This window comes from Aricia agestis, chromosome 1, assembly GCF_905147365.1.
Source record: "Aricia agestis chromosome 1, ilAriAges1.1, whole genome shotgun sequence".
Lineage (NCBI taxonomy): Eukaryota > Metazoa > Arthropoda > Insecta > Lepidoptera > Lycaenidae > Aricia > Aricia agestis.
Window position 1 is genome coordinate 20,360,959 of NC_056406.1, and position 12,717 is coordinate 20,373,675.

Here is a 12,717-nt window from a genome sequence, read left to right on the forward strand (position 1 = left end):
TACAGGTAGACGACTAGACGGTAGCGACTAGCGGGTAGCGCAACAAGTTGAAGGCAGGATCAGGAAAAATGAAAACCACATTTTAAAAAGTCCTATTTTTCTATGTTATCGTCGAGTCCCAACTCCCAAAAATTCCAAAAAGTTTATCGTTCAATTAGATCATATCTGAAGAACGGAGAACCTGAAGAACCGAAGAAGTTGGAACATGATGGAACTTGTACTTTATTATATACTTGTTGCTTTGAAGTTCGAACTTCGAACGCACCAAACGGGCCGGGTTTTAAGATATGGCAACACTGGGCTTGGCCAAAAAGAAAGTTAACTTACTTTTTTTTATATATTTTTGTTTATTTGGTGATTTTCGCAATAAAAATTACACAAAAATAAGTAGGTATTATTATACTTACATGAAACAAGACTGACAAGAAAGAAAAACTTTAGTTCTAAACATATTTCTGGTGCATATTTTACATTTTAGTTGTTGTGTTTAGGTTATGTGTACATAACAATAAATTTTATGTGGAAATCTTTTAGTCTCGTCACGAGAAGAGATTATTACGTTATGGCTTCATCAGTAGCACTGTCGTTTACCGTACACTCAGAATGTAGTGTCACAAGAGCGCGGGCCGGCCTTATGAAATTACCTCACTATCATGTAAAAACTCCAGTCTTCATGCCAGTAGGAACTCAGGTTAGCAATTCCTTCATATAGCTAAATTGTTTAAGCTTTGAAGTAAAATAAATCACATCAATGGTTAGTAACTCTAGTCACCTTTGCTTAAATTCATTTCAGGGTACCATGAAAGGTTTACTTCCAGACCAACTGGAATCCCTAGATTGTGAAATTATTTTAGGAAATACCTATCATTTAGGTAACAGACCAGGTATATCCATTTTAGAGAAAGCTGGTGGATTGCATAAATTCATGGGTTGGAATCGAGCTCTCTTAACAGATTCAGGGGGCTTTCAAATGGTCTCATTACTAAAACTGGCTGAGATTACAGAAGAAGGTGTCAAATTTAAATCCCCATATGATGGATCAGAAATAATGTTAACCCCAGAAAAGTCTATCGAAATCCAAAATCACATAGGTTAGTACAAAATTAAAACCTTAACTCTTAAGTAACATATTATTATTATGACTCTAGTCTATCTTGATCCCATTTCATGGCAAGTTCTTTAAATCTCATCTACAGCTTAAACATTATGTTTTGTCAGGCATTTTTTTTACTTACCATACCACACTAATTTCAGGTGCGGATATAATAATGCAACTAGACGACGTTGTCCAAACAACATACCAAGATTACCACAGAATTAAAGAGGCAACAGAGAGAACAAGCAGATGGCTGGATCGCTGTCTCAAAGCACATAAGAGGCCCACTGAACAAAGTATATTCCCCATAGTACAAGGATTGTTGAATAGTCAGTTAAGGGAACAAAGTGCAAGAGAGCATATGAAAAAGGATGTCAATGGATTTGCAATAGGGGGTCTAAGGTGTGTTATTTGAGAATATTCAAAAGATGGTAATAGACTATAAGATTTGAAATTCAAATTCAAATCAATGTACAGGTTCTATACTAATATTCCATAATAATCTAATGCCAGGTAATATATAATTGTGCTTGGGCAGTTTATGAAAACATACAGAATTTTTTATATTTTACTGATACGTAATATACACTGGTATATATTATGTATAATTGTACATACCTACAGGTACCTATCCTAGATACTACAATATTCAATAAATTGATAATTTCAATTGATTCAGTTTTAATAGTGTAAGGATTAATAATGACATTTTATTATTATGTTTTTGGTATATCTTATACATATAATATTTCAGACATTATTTTGTAAAAATATAATTACTTAAATACATCACTTACCTTTTTTTAGTGGTGGTGAAGCAAAAGATGACTTTTGGCCAATGGTAAGCCTTGGCACTAGCTTGCTATACAAAACAAAACCACGGTATTTAATGGGGGTTGGTGTGGCTATTGATTTAGTTGTATGTGTAGCTCTTGGTGTTGATATGTTTGATTGTGTGTACCCGACACGTACTGCGGTAAGTATTCTTGGAAAAAAGGTAAAAAAAATACAATAGTTATTATAAATATTTTCCTGTTAATTAAATTTTTAGTAACAATAACTAGGATGATCTACTTTTCTAGATTTTTTTCCTAATATTATTTAAATTTAGTGTTTTATGAGTTGAATAGTGTAATGTCATTGTTAAATTTTATTAGAATTTAACAAAATATATTTGCAAACAATATTTATGGAAGGAAATGAAGGCCCGAAAAGTTAACCTAATTTAACATCTATTGTATTACTTCTAATGTAAAAATAAATGATTGATTGATTAATTGCTACTATTTCATTTTTGTTACAGAGATTTGGATGTGCTCTTGTGAATCAAGGACAGCTGAACTTGAAACAAAAACAATTTCAGACTGATCTAAACCCAATTGACAAAGACTGTGATTGTAGTACTTGCAAAAATTACACAAGAGCTTACCTTCATTGTATTGTATCTGCAGAAACAGTGGCTTGTCACCTTATTTCAGTACACAACCTTGCGTTTCAGGTAAAACACAACTCATAATTCTTAACAACAATAATTACAGTGATCTAATAAAGCAAATACTGAACAAGTGGCATTTACTTAAACAAGACCTGCAGTATTTATGGAAGTAGTATTTATTTCATAATTATTAAAACATGTGATTTTATTTTTAGATGTGTTTAATGCGTACAATGCGTAAGAATATTGAACAAGGAACGTTTCCAGACTTTGTAAGAAACTTTGTAAATGAGCTATATCCTAAAAAAAAATATCCATCCTGGGTAAGAAACTCACTCTTATCTGTTGGAATAAACTTAAACAAAGATTAATATACATGTTTTATTATACTCAACTACATAAAGTCATCTGAATCATTTCCATCATTATTTGTTGTCATATTTTCTTTTTTCATCAAAGTGGCATAACTTCTCAGTTCAGCTTCTTCCTTTTTCTTTTTCTCTTCCTCTTTTTCTTTCTCCTTCTTTTCTCTTAAAATTTTTTTCTTGTCTTCTCTTTCTAGCCTGTCTCTTGTTTCTCTTTCTGTTCTTAGATCTGGGAATGCCTCTTTCTTTGTTTTGTTCAGTCTATTCATAATTTCATTATTTCTTTTAGCTACTCTTACCTTTCTTACATCTTTATCTTTATGAAATGCAACCTGACCAACCTGTAAGGAGCAAATATATATATTTTAGTAATTAAATCAGAAGTTATAATAAAATAAAGTTAATTCACTTACTGTTATGAAAATAAACAAAACCAAGGAATATTTGGTTTTATTCCAAATAAATTGTCAGTATAAAAAGGTATGACAAATTGTTGACATTAATAGACAATTCGAGAGATGCTAAGCCCGGCCGCACATTGTCCGAATTCTGATCAGAAACAGTTGAATTTCGCCGGACCGCCACCCCGCACACTATCCGAAATATCCTTCCGGTGAGTTCGAGCTCACTCGGCTCAGTACAAAATGTAAGAGACAGCGTGGACATTCAACTGTTTCTGATCAGAAATTTCGGACAATGTGCGGCCAGGCTAAAGAAGGTCATAATGTACACTACACTTACTTCCATAGTTGGTGTCTTTTTTAGATTGGCCCACATAGTGTAGACAATATCAATGTCATTCATCTTGTTTCCCATAATGGAATTTGCTTTTACTAGTTGGCATGCATCATCTAGCACTGAATTTGGTATATCATCTATAGTCTGACCCTAAAAGTTTTATTATAATTAATGTGAAGCAGGTTGTAAGTGATTTTCTAACACAATTTTCTAACAGATATATACATACAGGGGCTAGTCTAAGATAAACGTGTGCGGAAGATACTTTGTCCACATGAAACCAAACGTCTTCCGGCCATCCCCATTTAATTAGATCTTCATCTATAATGAAAAAAGGCTGTAAGTATGTTTTGCTGCACTAACATGTGCATTTATTTATCCCACGTCTAGAAAATCACTTACTTTCATATTTATCGGCTCCCATAAACAACGTTACAGGTGGAGAAACTACATTACTTGTAAAGAATAACACCATTTTCCGCAAATTTGGGTTAATTAAATAATTTGGTGTGTAAATAGTAGGTAGACTGTTCAGACTTCTTCTTCTTCTTTTTATTTATGGCTCCTTTGTGAATCGCCAATGTCAGAGTGTGTTGGAGTAGACTCTGCCTTAAAAGTTGGTTAATGAACAAACAAGGGTATGTACGGTGAATTTACGATAATGTACGGTGTCTGTTGAAAAATCTATAACCTAAAACAAACACAAACATTTAAGGATTAGTACACACACCTATAATCTAATTTTGTTAGTATGAATGTAATATGTATGTACAAAGAGTTTCAATAAATGGAGTATTTACAAAACATAAAACATTTAAAATTGATAGGGCGAGGGATTTAAGGAGGAAGGTAATCATACAATGAGGAACTATTTTTAGGACAGGAGAAAAAAATGTGATCAAGAGTGCCCTCGTCTAGGCCGCACTCGCATAAGGAGCTATCTCTTACCCTAATTTTAGCCAGGAAGACAGGTGAGCAGCAGTGACCCAGTCTGATTCGGCAAACTGTTGAGCACACTGTTTTGCTAGCTTGTTGGAATTTGAAAAACCAGGGTTTGACTAAGATGCTATTTTGGACATCAAAGTAATGTTTGCCCTTATGTATGCTACTATTGGCCCACTCATTCTGCCACCTGGTATTCATGTGACTTTTAGCTAGGGGAATTAGATCCTGGTAGCAAACCTTATGCTGACTAGGTATACCTGTTGTTATGGCGTCTTTTGCAAAAGCATCTGCACCTATGTTGCCAGTAATTCCGCTATGTCCTGGTATCCAACCCAGAACTACCTGGATACCTTCTGTATGGCATCTAAAGAGAAGCTGTCTTATTTTCAAGACCAGGGGAAATTTACTTTTGGAGCGAAACTGGTTGGAGTTAATGGCCTCTAAAGCACTTCTGGAATCCGAAAGAATAATGGAGTTGTTTAGGCTGTGGGATTGAACAAATGTAATTGCCTCCAAAATTGCCAGGGTTTCCCCTGTAAAAACTGATGAATAGGAAGGCAATTTGAAACTCAAAACTATATTAACTTTCGGAATCCATACAGCCACACCAACGCAGCTGCCCTCCGAAAGCTTAGATGCATCTGTGAAACTAAGCAATCAATTGCTTGATTGAATGAGCCTTTATCAATTGAAAAATTTTGAAGCACTTTTGGAGGAAAGGTATTATAGGAAGTAGCAAAAAGGGGATTTAGTCTACACTCTACACTGGAAAATAGGACAAGGAAGACGGGTAATTGTATGATAGCTGACTAGGAGACAGGGAAGTTCCTTATGCAGCCAATAGCTAGAAGAGCTAACTAACTGCGAAAGGGTGTGGAGTTTACCGATAAGAGGGTGGGAAGAGGACTGGAATAATTTAAACACAAATCGGTCTGACAAATATTGTCTCCTTATGTTGAGTGGGGGATCCCCACATTCAACTTGGAGTGCATTAATGGGTGTGGACCTCATGGCCCCAATGACTATTCTTAATGATTTAGATTCAATTTTATCCACAGTCTTAAGGCCTAATTTGTTGCAGGGTTCTAGCATAAAGGACCCATAATCTAAATGGCTTCTCACTAGAGCGTTGTACAACAGCTTTTGCGTGCAAGGATGTGATCCCCACCAGGCACCAGAGAGTGAGCGAAGAATGTTGATATTTTTCTCGCATTTTTTTGCCACGTGGTTTATATGATGTACACCATTTAATTTGGAGTCTAGATAAACACCTAAGAATTTTATATTAACTCTTACAGGGAGAACCTGATGATTTGAAGAGATGATGATGTCAGGTATAATTCTAGATCTACTAAAAATAAAGACCGAACTTTTAGTGCTAGAAATGGACAGACCATGTCTATCCATCCAGTCGTTAAGGTAGCTAATGGCAGAGTTAAGGCGAGCTGCGCATTCAGAAATATCCTTTGAGGCCACGTATATGGCCAAGTAATCTGCATACTGGAGGATCTCACAAAAGGAAAGGACACTGAGGTCTAGGTCGTAGGTATATATCATGTAAAGGAGTGGACTAAGGACATTACCTTGGGGGATACCAATATAAACGGTTATAGGAGATAGGAGGGAATTTTGGGAAGAGATTGTAATGGAACGGAATGTAAGGCAATGGGGATTGTCCATTTTTTTTTTAAATTTTGCTCATTACAAAAACATTTCGAGGAATAAGGTTAGTGATCGTTTTTCTGTGTATAAACGAAAAAAATACCCATTAGTTACTTATATTTTTGAACAAATATGTTTAACCTTTGTTTGACCTTCAATGGCGTTAAATTAGCAATAAATTCGACCAACATTACGTTTCGAACTTTTGGTAAGCTTCTCGTATCAGCTTTCACATAATGAGAACTTGCATTTGACGAACCAGCCATTATAAATAAGATTGAAAGGAAAAAACATACTGCAGAGGTCAATTATTGGCTGCCGATGATTACGTCAGAGCGAAACATTAAAAATTTATTGAGAAAAAACTAGCCAATGAATTTCAAAATTATTTAATTTATATTCTTAAAATACCTTGTAACGAAAAAAAATATAATGTCGGCTGTACACTCTCGCCGAGAGCTCTCGGGCGAGAGTCTCGTGCGAGAGCCCCTTGCCCGAGTGCGATCATGTACATTCTCGCTTAGTTCAATTGCAGTTATGAACTCAAAGAAGACGGACCATTATTTTTCTCTATGCATCGAAAGATATCATTGTAATCCAAAGATTTATAATCATATTTAATTTTATTTCTCACAGATAATGACTGATAATGACGTTTATTATTGTTATTTTTCTGTTCTGCACTGTCTAGCGGCGCGACTAGTAGTGAAAAACGCGAGAGTGTACAGTAATGCGCTCGCTTTCCTCGCGAGACCCTTTGTCTCGGGCGCAAATACCGACACCGGACCGTGAGGGTCCGAGACAGGCGAGACGAGGCGAGCGCACCCAATTACACTCTCGCACTCAGGCCGCCTCGCTGTGTCTCGGCGAGAGTGTACAGCCGACATAAAAAGTACATGTGATTTTTTTTTTGACAATGCCCATTGCAGATGTTGTTTGCCATCTTCGCGGGAACACTCAGCTGATGCAGTTTTTGCCTGAGCACCGGAAGTCTGACATTGTCGTATGCAGATGACACGTCCAAGAACACCGCCGTTACATGTTCTTATTTTGAAAGGGCTATGCGTATATCGGTAACTAGGGTTCCTACGCCGTCCATGGTGCTATAGCCCTTCCGAAAGCCGAACTGTGTTTTAGATAGCATACCTCGACTCTCCATCAGCCACTCCAACCGGTTCTTAATACGGTGTTCAAAAATGTTGCCTAAAGTATTCGAGAGAGCTATGGGTCTGTAACTTGCTGGATCGTTACTTGGTTTTCCCGGCTTAAGTACTGGTAAAACAATTTGTGAGCGCCACTCATCCGGAGGGATTTCTAACTGGTAGATGTCATTCAGTATGTTCAGACATAGATGTTGAGTTTCTGGTCCACTGTTGGCAATGAAGGAGTATGGAATTCCATCTGCCCCAGGAGCGGTATCCTTTAGTGAACCTAAAACCAGTCGAAATTCCTCCGGAGAAAATGGGGCGTCTAACCAGTTTGATGATGACCCTGAAGATGTGCCGACACGAAGTTCATCAAAGGAAGGAACCGTCGGAGGAGCCAACCTTCGCGAAAATGCGTCGATCCATTCAGAAGGATCATTGGACTGACGGTAATTGCTTGAAGTCAGGGAACCACGGATTTTAATGTTTGTCCAAACAGTTGAGGGTTTAATTGTAGGCGACAGACTTAAGCAAAACTGGTGCCAACCTTCTCTCTTCTTTTTAGTAAATAATTTTGAAACCTCAGCCAAAATTTTTTTACAGTTAATAAAATTTGCCATGGTCATAGACCTAGCGTAGAGTTTTTCAGCATTTATATATTTCAGCGACGCTTTAAAGCTGTGGTACATTCGTCATCCCACCATGGAGGAGACATTTTACGATCTCCAGTGTATTTGAGAGGGATTAACATCTCCGCAGCACGAAGCAGGATGTTTTTAAAATTTTGATAATTTGTGTGTGGATCGTTTGTGTTTAAATTGGAAATATGGCGGGTTTCGGAATCTGTGACTGCTGCAAATTCATCCCAGTTTGCCTTTGCAAGCTTAAATTTTTGTCTTGGGGAATGTGGGATCATTGTTTGTCTAGTGGAGTAGGATATGGTTATTTTAATAGGAAAATGATCACTACCATGGGAACTAGGAAGGATAGACCATGAACACAAGGAAGAAATAGACGGCGAGCACAATGAAAGATCTACCACACTCCTCGGGTTCTGCAAAGGAGATACCCTACGAGTGGGAGATCCATCATTAAGCACAACCATGTCATTATCATCCAAAATGTCCAAGAGCTGTGAGGAATTGGAGTCATTGGAATGGGAACCCCAGGAAGTATGGTGGACATTGAAGTCACCTAATACAAACCGAGGAAGGGAAATAGAAGAAATAATGGATGAAAGTTCGGAAAGGACGGAAGGATTAGGAGAAGGAATATATACAGATATATATATACAGTATTTACAACACGGACGGACAGCCACAATATTAAACAAACTACTATGTACAGGTAGAGAAAGTACAGCATATTTACATTGACTGGAGACCAAAATGGCTGCTCCAGCCTTACCATCAACTCTGTCGTCCCGGATGCATGCATAGCCCGATACACGAAAACGTGAACCAGGCATCAACCACGTCTCCTGGATGGCAATAATTGATGGCTTATGAAAGTTGACTATGTCAAAGATTTCTTGTTTCTTATTTTTGATGCTACGACAGTTCCACTGGATCACTGTGAACTGATCCATTATTGAGCACGGTGTTTAAAAGCTGAGTTAAGTTAGCGCGAGTTTTGTTCGGTAGCCCGGAGTCACTAAACCGGGAGAGTATGTGGACCAGAGTATTAATGAGGGCATCGATGAAGTTGTCATTAGGGGATATATCAGAAGGAGAAGGGAAAGCACAACCATTTGGCAGTTGAGATTTAGGTTCCTCAATAATGCTCCTATGTGCCTGATGGTCATAACCAGGAGACACAGGGGTAATTGGACGGCGGGGAGTAAAAACTGTTTTTCTATAGGATGTAGTAATGGGAGTTTGAGGTAAGGAACTTTGGGAACTGGAATATGATGTGGTAAATGATGAAGGAGAAGTTTTGGCCTTGTCTGCAAAAGAGCGTCTCACTTGGGGGAATCGAGCGGCAGCTTCCATGTACAAGATGCTCTCTTGAGACATTACGAGTTTTATTTCCTTTTGGCGTGCATACTCTGGACAGGATGAATTGTTTGCTGTGTGTGAGCCAGAGCAGTATAGGCAAGTAGGTTTTGACATCTCGCAAGTTTCTCCTTCATGTGATAATCCGCACTTGTAACATTTGGGTTGTGATCTACATTGGGCTTTCACATGACCAAAACGACAGCATTTGTTACATTGGATGGTTGATAATAGGTATGTCTCAACAGGTAGGGAAGTGTAATAGCAGTATACTCGGGGGGGGGGAAGTTTTTGACCAGAGAAGGTAATTACGACGGATCGGGTAGGAGTCCAAAGTGGTTGACGCTGATCATTATATGTCTTCCGGTTTAATCTCCGGGTTTTAATAACTGTGCCATAACCCGATGGCACTGATAAATTACACACGAGCTCTTCCATGGACCACTCCACAGGTATATCGCGAACTGTTCCCATGCGAGACACACTGTACATTGGAATTGATACGGCATACCCAGCCTCGGTAACAACTTCCATGTTCCAAAAATTCGTTAGCATGGACAGCAGTATCGAACTCGATGGAAACTCGGTTACGACCGATTTTTTTATACCGTCCATTTTGACGTTCTTTATGTTATTTTTGAACAAAAACTTTCCGAATTCCATTGGTCGCAATATATTTCTATTTTCAGAGTCTGTCTTCGAAACGTGAACCAGGAATGGCGCAGCATCATTTTCACTGTAAGTACTTTTTCTTGTTATTGAAATCGGGAAAAATGTAGGTTAGTTGTATGGAAGGGGTGGAATGAGCATTGTCGGTCTGTCTTTTAGCAGAAGTATTACTATCAAATGGATTAGTACGTTTTCTAGAGACGGAATTGATATCACATTCCATCGCTTCCGGCACCCCCGCCCCCGGGGTCGGGTGGCTCGGCGTCCATGCCGGTATTAAAAGATACAAAAACTAATTAAAACTAAACTTACACCAGGACAATCACAATAATATACACCCACGACCAATACCAGACACTTCAACAGCAAGAATTTCACAAAATATCCCGAAAAATGCGCTATAAACAACAAATGAAAAAAAAACACTTGTTTAGGCACTCGACCGAAAAAGCAGACAGTTCAGACTTCAGCCTCCCCAAATAATTGACAATTGACTGTCAAATGTCATTGTTAAGGGGGGTATTATATTATCATTTATATTGGATCATATATATGATCCAATTTATATGATCATTTGATCATATCTGCATATTACATTATCATATTTCATTGATCCTATTTTACGTCATATGTGGTTTCAATAGCCAATGGAGAGCGCTAACGCTGACAGGTATTGACGTCAGGGTTACTAGATCTCAGAGAATTCGATTTGTCAAAAGACATCGTCATTTTTAATATGGCTTGTTTTTTGTTATTTCAGCAAGATTATCCAAGTATATAATTAGAAAAATAAATACATTATATTATTTGAAACAATTTCCGATTTTTCGTCTCCTCCGTTCACCATCCAATAGTTTTTATTCTACGAGCTACCAAAGTTTAGCGATTTTTTGCGGGCCGGAAGCGAAAAATCTATATATCTCCAAAATTTTTACGTAATTAATAAAATTTTGTATTCCACCTGAAAGCTTATTAAATAAGGTATATTTCAAGCTTTTTTTCTGATCCACCGTGTCGATATTTTACCTACAATAAAATAGTTTTCATTTTAAGGTTTTTATTTTTTTAATCCAAAACCAAACAAAACATGCAATCGGAAATATCGACAAATTAACCCATCAAGCCCCAAGTGGAACCCAGGTGCCACATAACAACTGGTATTTATCAAAAAAGAGTAATGCCAGGATTCAAAAAGTAAATCCAAGTAACGATTTGAGTACTTACAGGGGGGAGGTGTAAGAGCTGTTGATAATTTTACTCTCCATTAGAACTTTTTTATTTCAATAAAATCATTGTTTCAAACTTACGTTTGGTGCGTTTGAAATGATAATCCCAATATTGTGATACCTTCTTAAGGGAGTAAGGATTAAAAACTTGCATGAAACTTACGTCTAAATATTTCTGTTCGTCGTCTATTTTGAAGCATTTTCAAATCCTGAAAAAAAACATTTAGTCCATGACAATATTTTTATCGATATAAATATATACGGTACTTCAAGTAAGGTGCATCCCTAAAGTACACGTAAAAAGCTACCTATGCAATATTTGTAGCCAAATTATTACTTGATGTGACATTTTTATCACTAATGCCTTATATAGCAGATTTAGGGATTATTAAATTTATAAATTTTCTTTTTAGCTTACAAAAATACCGATTGATAAGCCCAAAAAACGTTGTTGAAAACTTACGTATGTTATGTTAAATCCACGTGTTTGAGGCATTCTTTGGCCGTTTTCATGGTTTATTATTTAGCGGAACCACAAAACCCAACAAGATATTGCATTTAACGTTCACTAAACACTTTAATTAGCACTTTTAAAACATGAAATATGCAGACCGACTTTTTTGTTATGTTCTACTCGGTAGGACATAACATTACAGGCTTTTGACGTTTATACACCGATATGAGCTTTCTCTTTCACTCAACTTACTGCATCGTTAGTAAGAAAGAGTAACATTATTAACTGTCAAAATATAAGGCTCCCTCCAATAGTATTATACCTTCATGGTCTATGCATTTTAAGTTTATGAATGGAACTATCTCTGTACAGTTCGACAAGGCTTTAATTGAATGTGTCAATGTCAGTCAATGTGCGTTGCTGGTAAAGGAGAACTGTCATAAATGACGTTTTTGTATGATAGAAGCGTTAGTTCCTTTTCTCGCCACGTTCATAAACAGCCTTGTCGAACTCTATGTAAAAAGTGTCCACTGAAATGCGTTATAAACATAGAGTATACATTATAGCAAGCTATAGAGTGCTTCTAACAAGGTATGAACTGTAAGCACGAGTGTGAACATATTTTCCTATAAGCGTCAAACGATGGCGCATGGAACATCACTAGACTTGCGTTATACGTTTGACAAGTATCTATAAAACTTCTGCTTACGATCGGCACAACGGGGAACGAGCGATGCGCGCGCTCTATAGCTTGCTTGCTAAGGTTATAAACTTATTAATACTTGACAGTTGACACTGGCCAATGGCCATGGTTATATAGCCGAACTCCGAAGTGCCATAATAAAAAAATAAAACATAATAATAATAATGATTACCTACCTAATCTGTGTTTCAACTTTCATGTTTGAGTTTTGACACTTCAAAATTTGTAATTTGTTATAAATTTTTAACAATACACGGTATAATTCCAGAATAAAGTTTAAAAATA

At 37.0% G+C, this 12,717-nt stretch overlaps 2 protein-coding genes across 3 annotated transcripts; one reads left to right on the plus strand and one right to left on the minus strand.

Annotated features, from left to right (window-relative positions):
* Window positions 1-370: 370 nt before the first annotated feature.
* On the plus strand, window positions 371-2,902 carry LOC121731525 (queuine tRNA-ribosyltransferase catalytic subunit). Of its 2 annotated transcripts, none has more exons than XM_042121001.1 (7): window positions 371-387; window positions 535-691; window positions 794-1,091; window positions 1,255-1,498; window positions 1,904-2,072; window positions 2,400-2,594; window positions 2,747-2,902. In XM_042121001.1, exons 2-7 carry the CDS (start codon window positions 563-565, stop codon window positions 2,900-2,902), a joined length of 1,191 nt encoding a protein of 396 aa, XP_041976935.1. In that variant the 5' UTR covers window positions 371-387; window positions 535-562. The 2 variants fall into 2 exon arrangements, with proteins under 2 accessions (XP_041976935.1, XP_041976927.1); XM_042120993.1 differs by lacking the exon at window positions 371-387 and adding an exon at window positions 395-458.
* LOC121731545 (coiled-coil domain-containing protein 25) lies at window positions 2,899-4,181 on the minus strand. Its single transcript, XM_042121023.1, has 4 exons — window positions 4,037-4,181; window positions 3,864-3,955; window positions 3,638-3,784; window positions 2,899-3,237 (listed from the first exon to the last, which is right to left on the minus strand). The coding sequence occupies exons 1-4, from the start codon at window positions 4,107-4,109 to the stop codon at window positions 2,926-2,928; spliced, it is 624 nt and encodes a 207-aa protein (XP_041976957.1). The 5' UTR covers window positions 4,110-4,181; the 3' UTR covers window positions 2,899-2,925.
* Between the last annotated feature and the right edge of the window lie 8,536 nt (window positions 4,182-12,717).

Bases quoted from the DNA above. Each gene is read 5' to 3' on its own strand.
- LOC121731525 (XM_042121001.1), top strand. From the start codon at position 563: ATGGCTTCATCAGTAGCACTGTCGTTTACCGTACACTCAGAATGTAGT. The intron at 1,092-1,254 runs GTTAGTACAAAA...CACTAATTTCAG, and splicing joins CGAAATCCAAAATCACATAG to GTGCGGATATAATAATGCAA. The intron at 2,595-2,746 runs GTAAAACACAAC...TTTTATTTTTAG, and splicing joins TACACAACCTTGCGTTTCAG to ATGTGTTTAATGCGTACAAT.
- LOC121731545 (XM_042121023.1), bottom strand. From the start codon at position 4,109: ATGGTGTTATTCTTTACAAGTAATGTAGTTTCTCCACCTGTAACGTTG. The intron at 3,785-3,863 runs GTATGTATATAT...TAAAACTTTTAG, and splicing joins TTTATCTTAGACTAGCCCCT to GGTCAGACTATAGATGATAT. The intron at 3,238-3,637 runs GTAAGTGTAGTG...TGCTCCTTACAG, and splicing joins AAAAGACACCAACTATGGAA to GTTGGTCAGGTTGCATTTCA.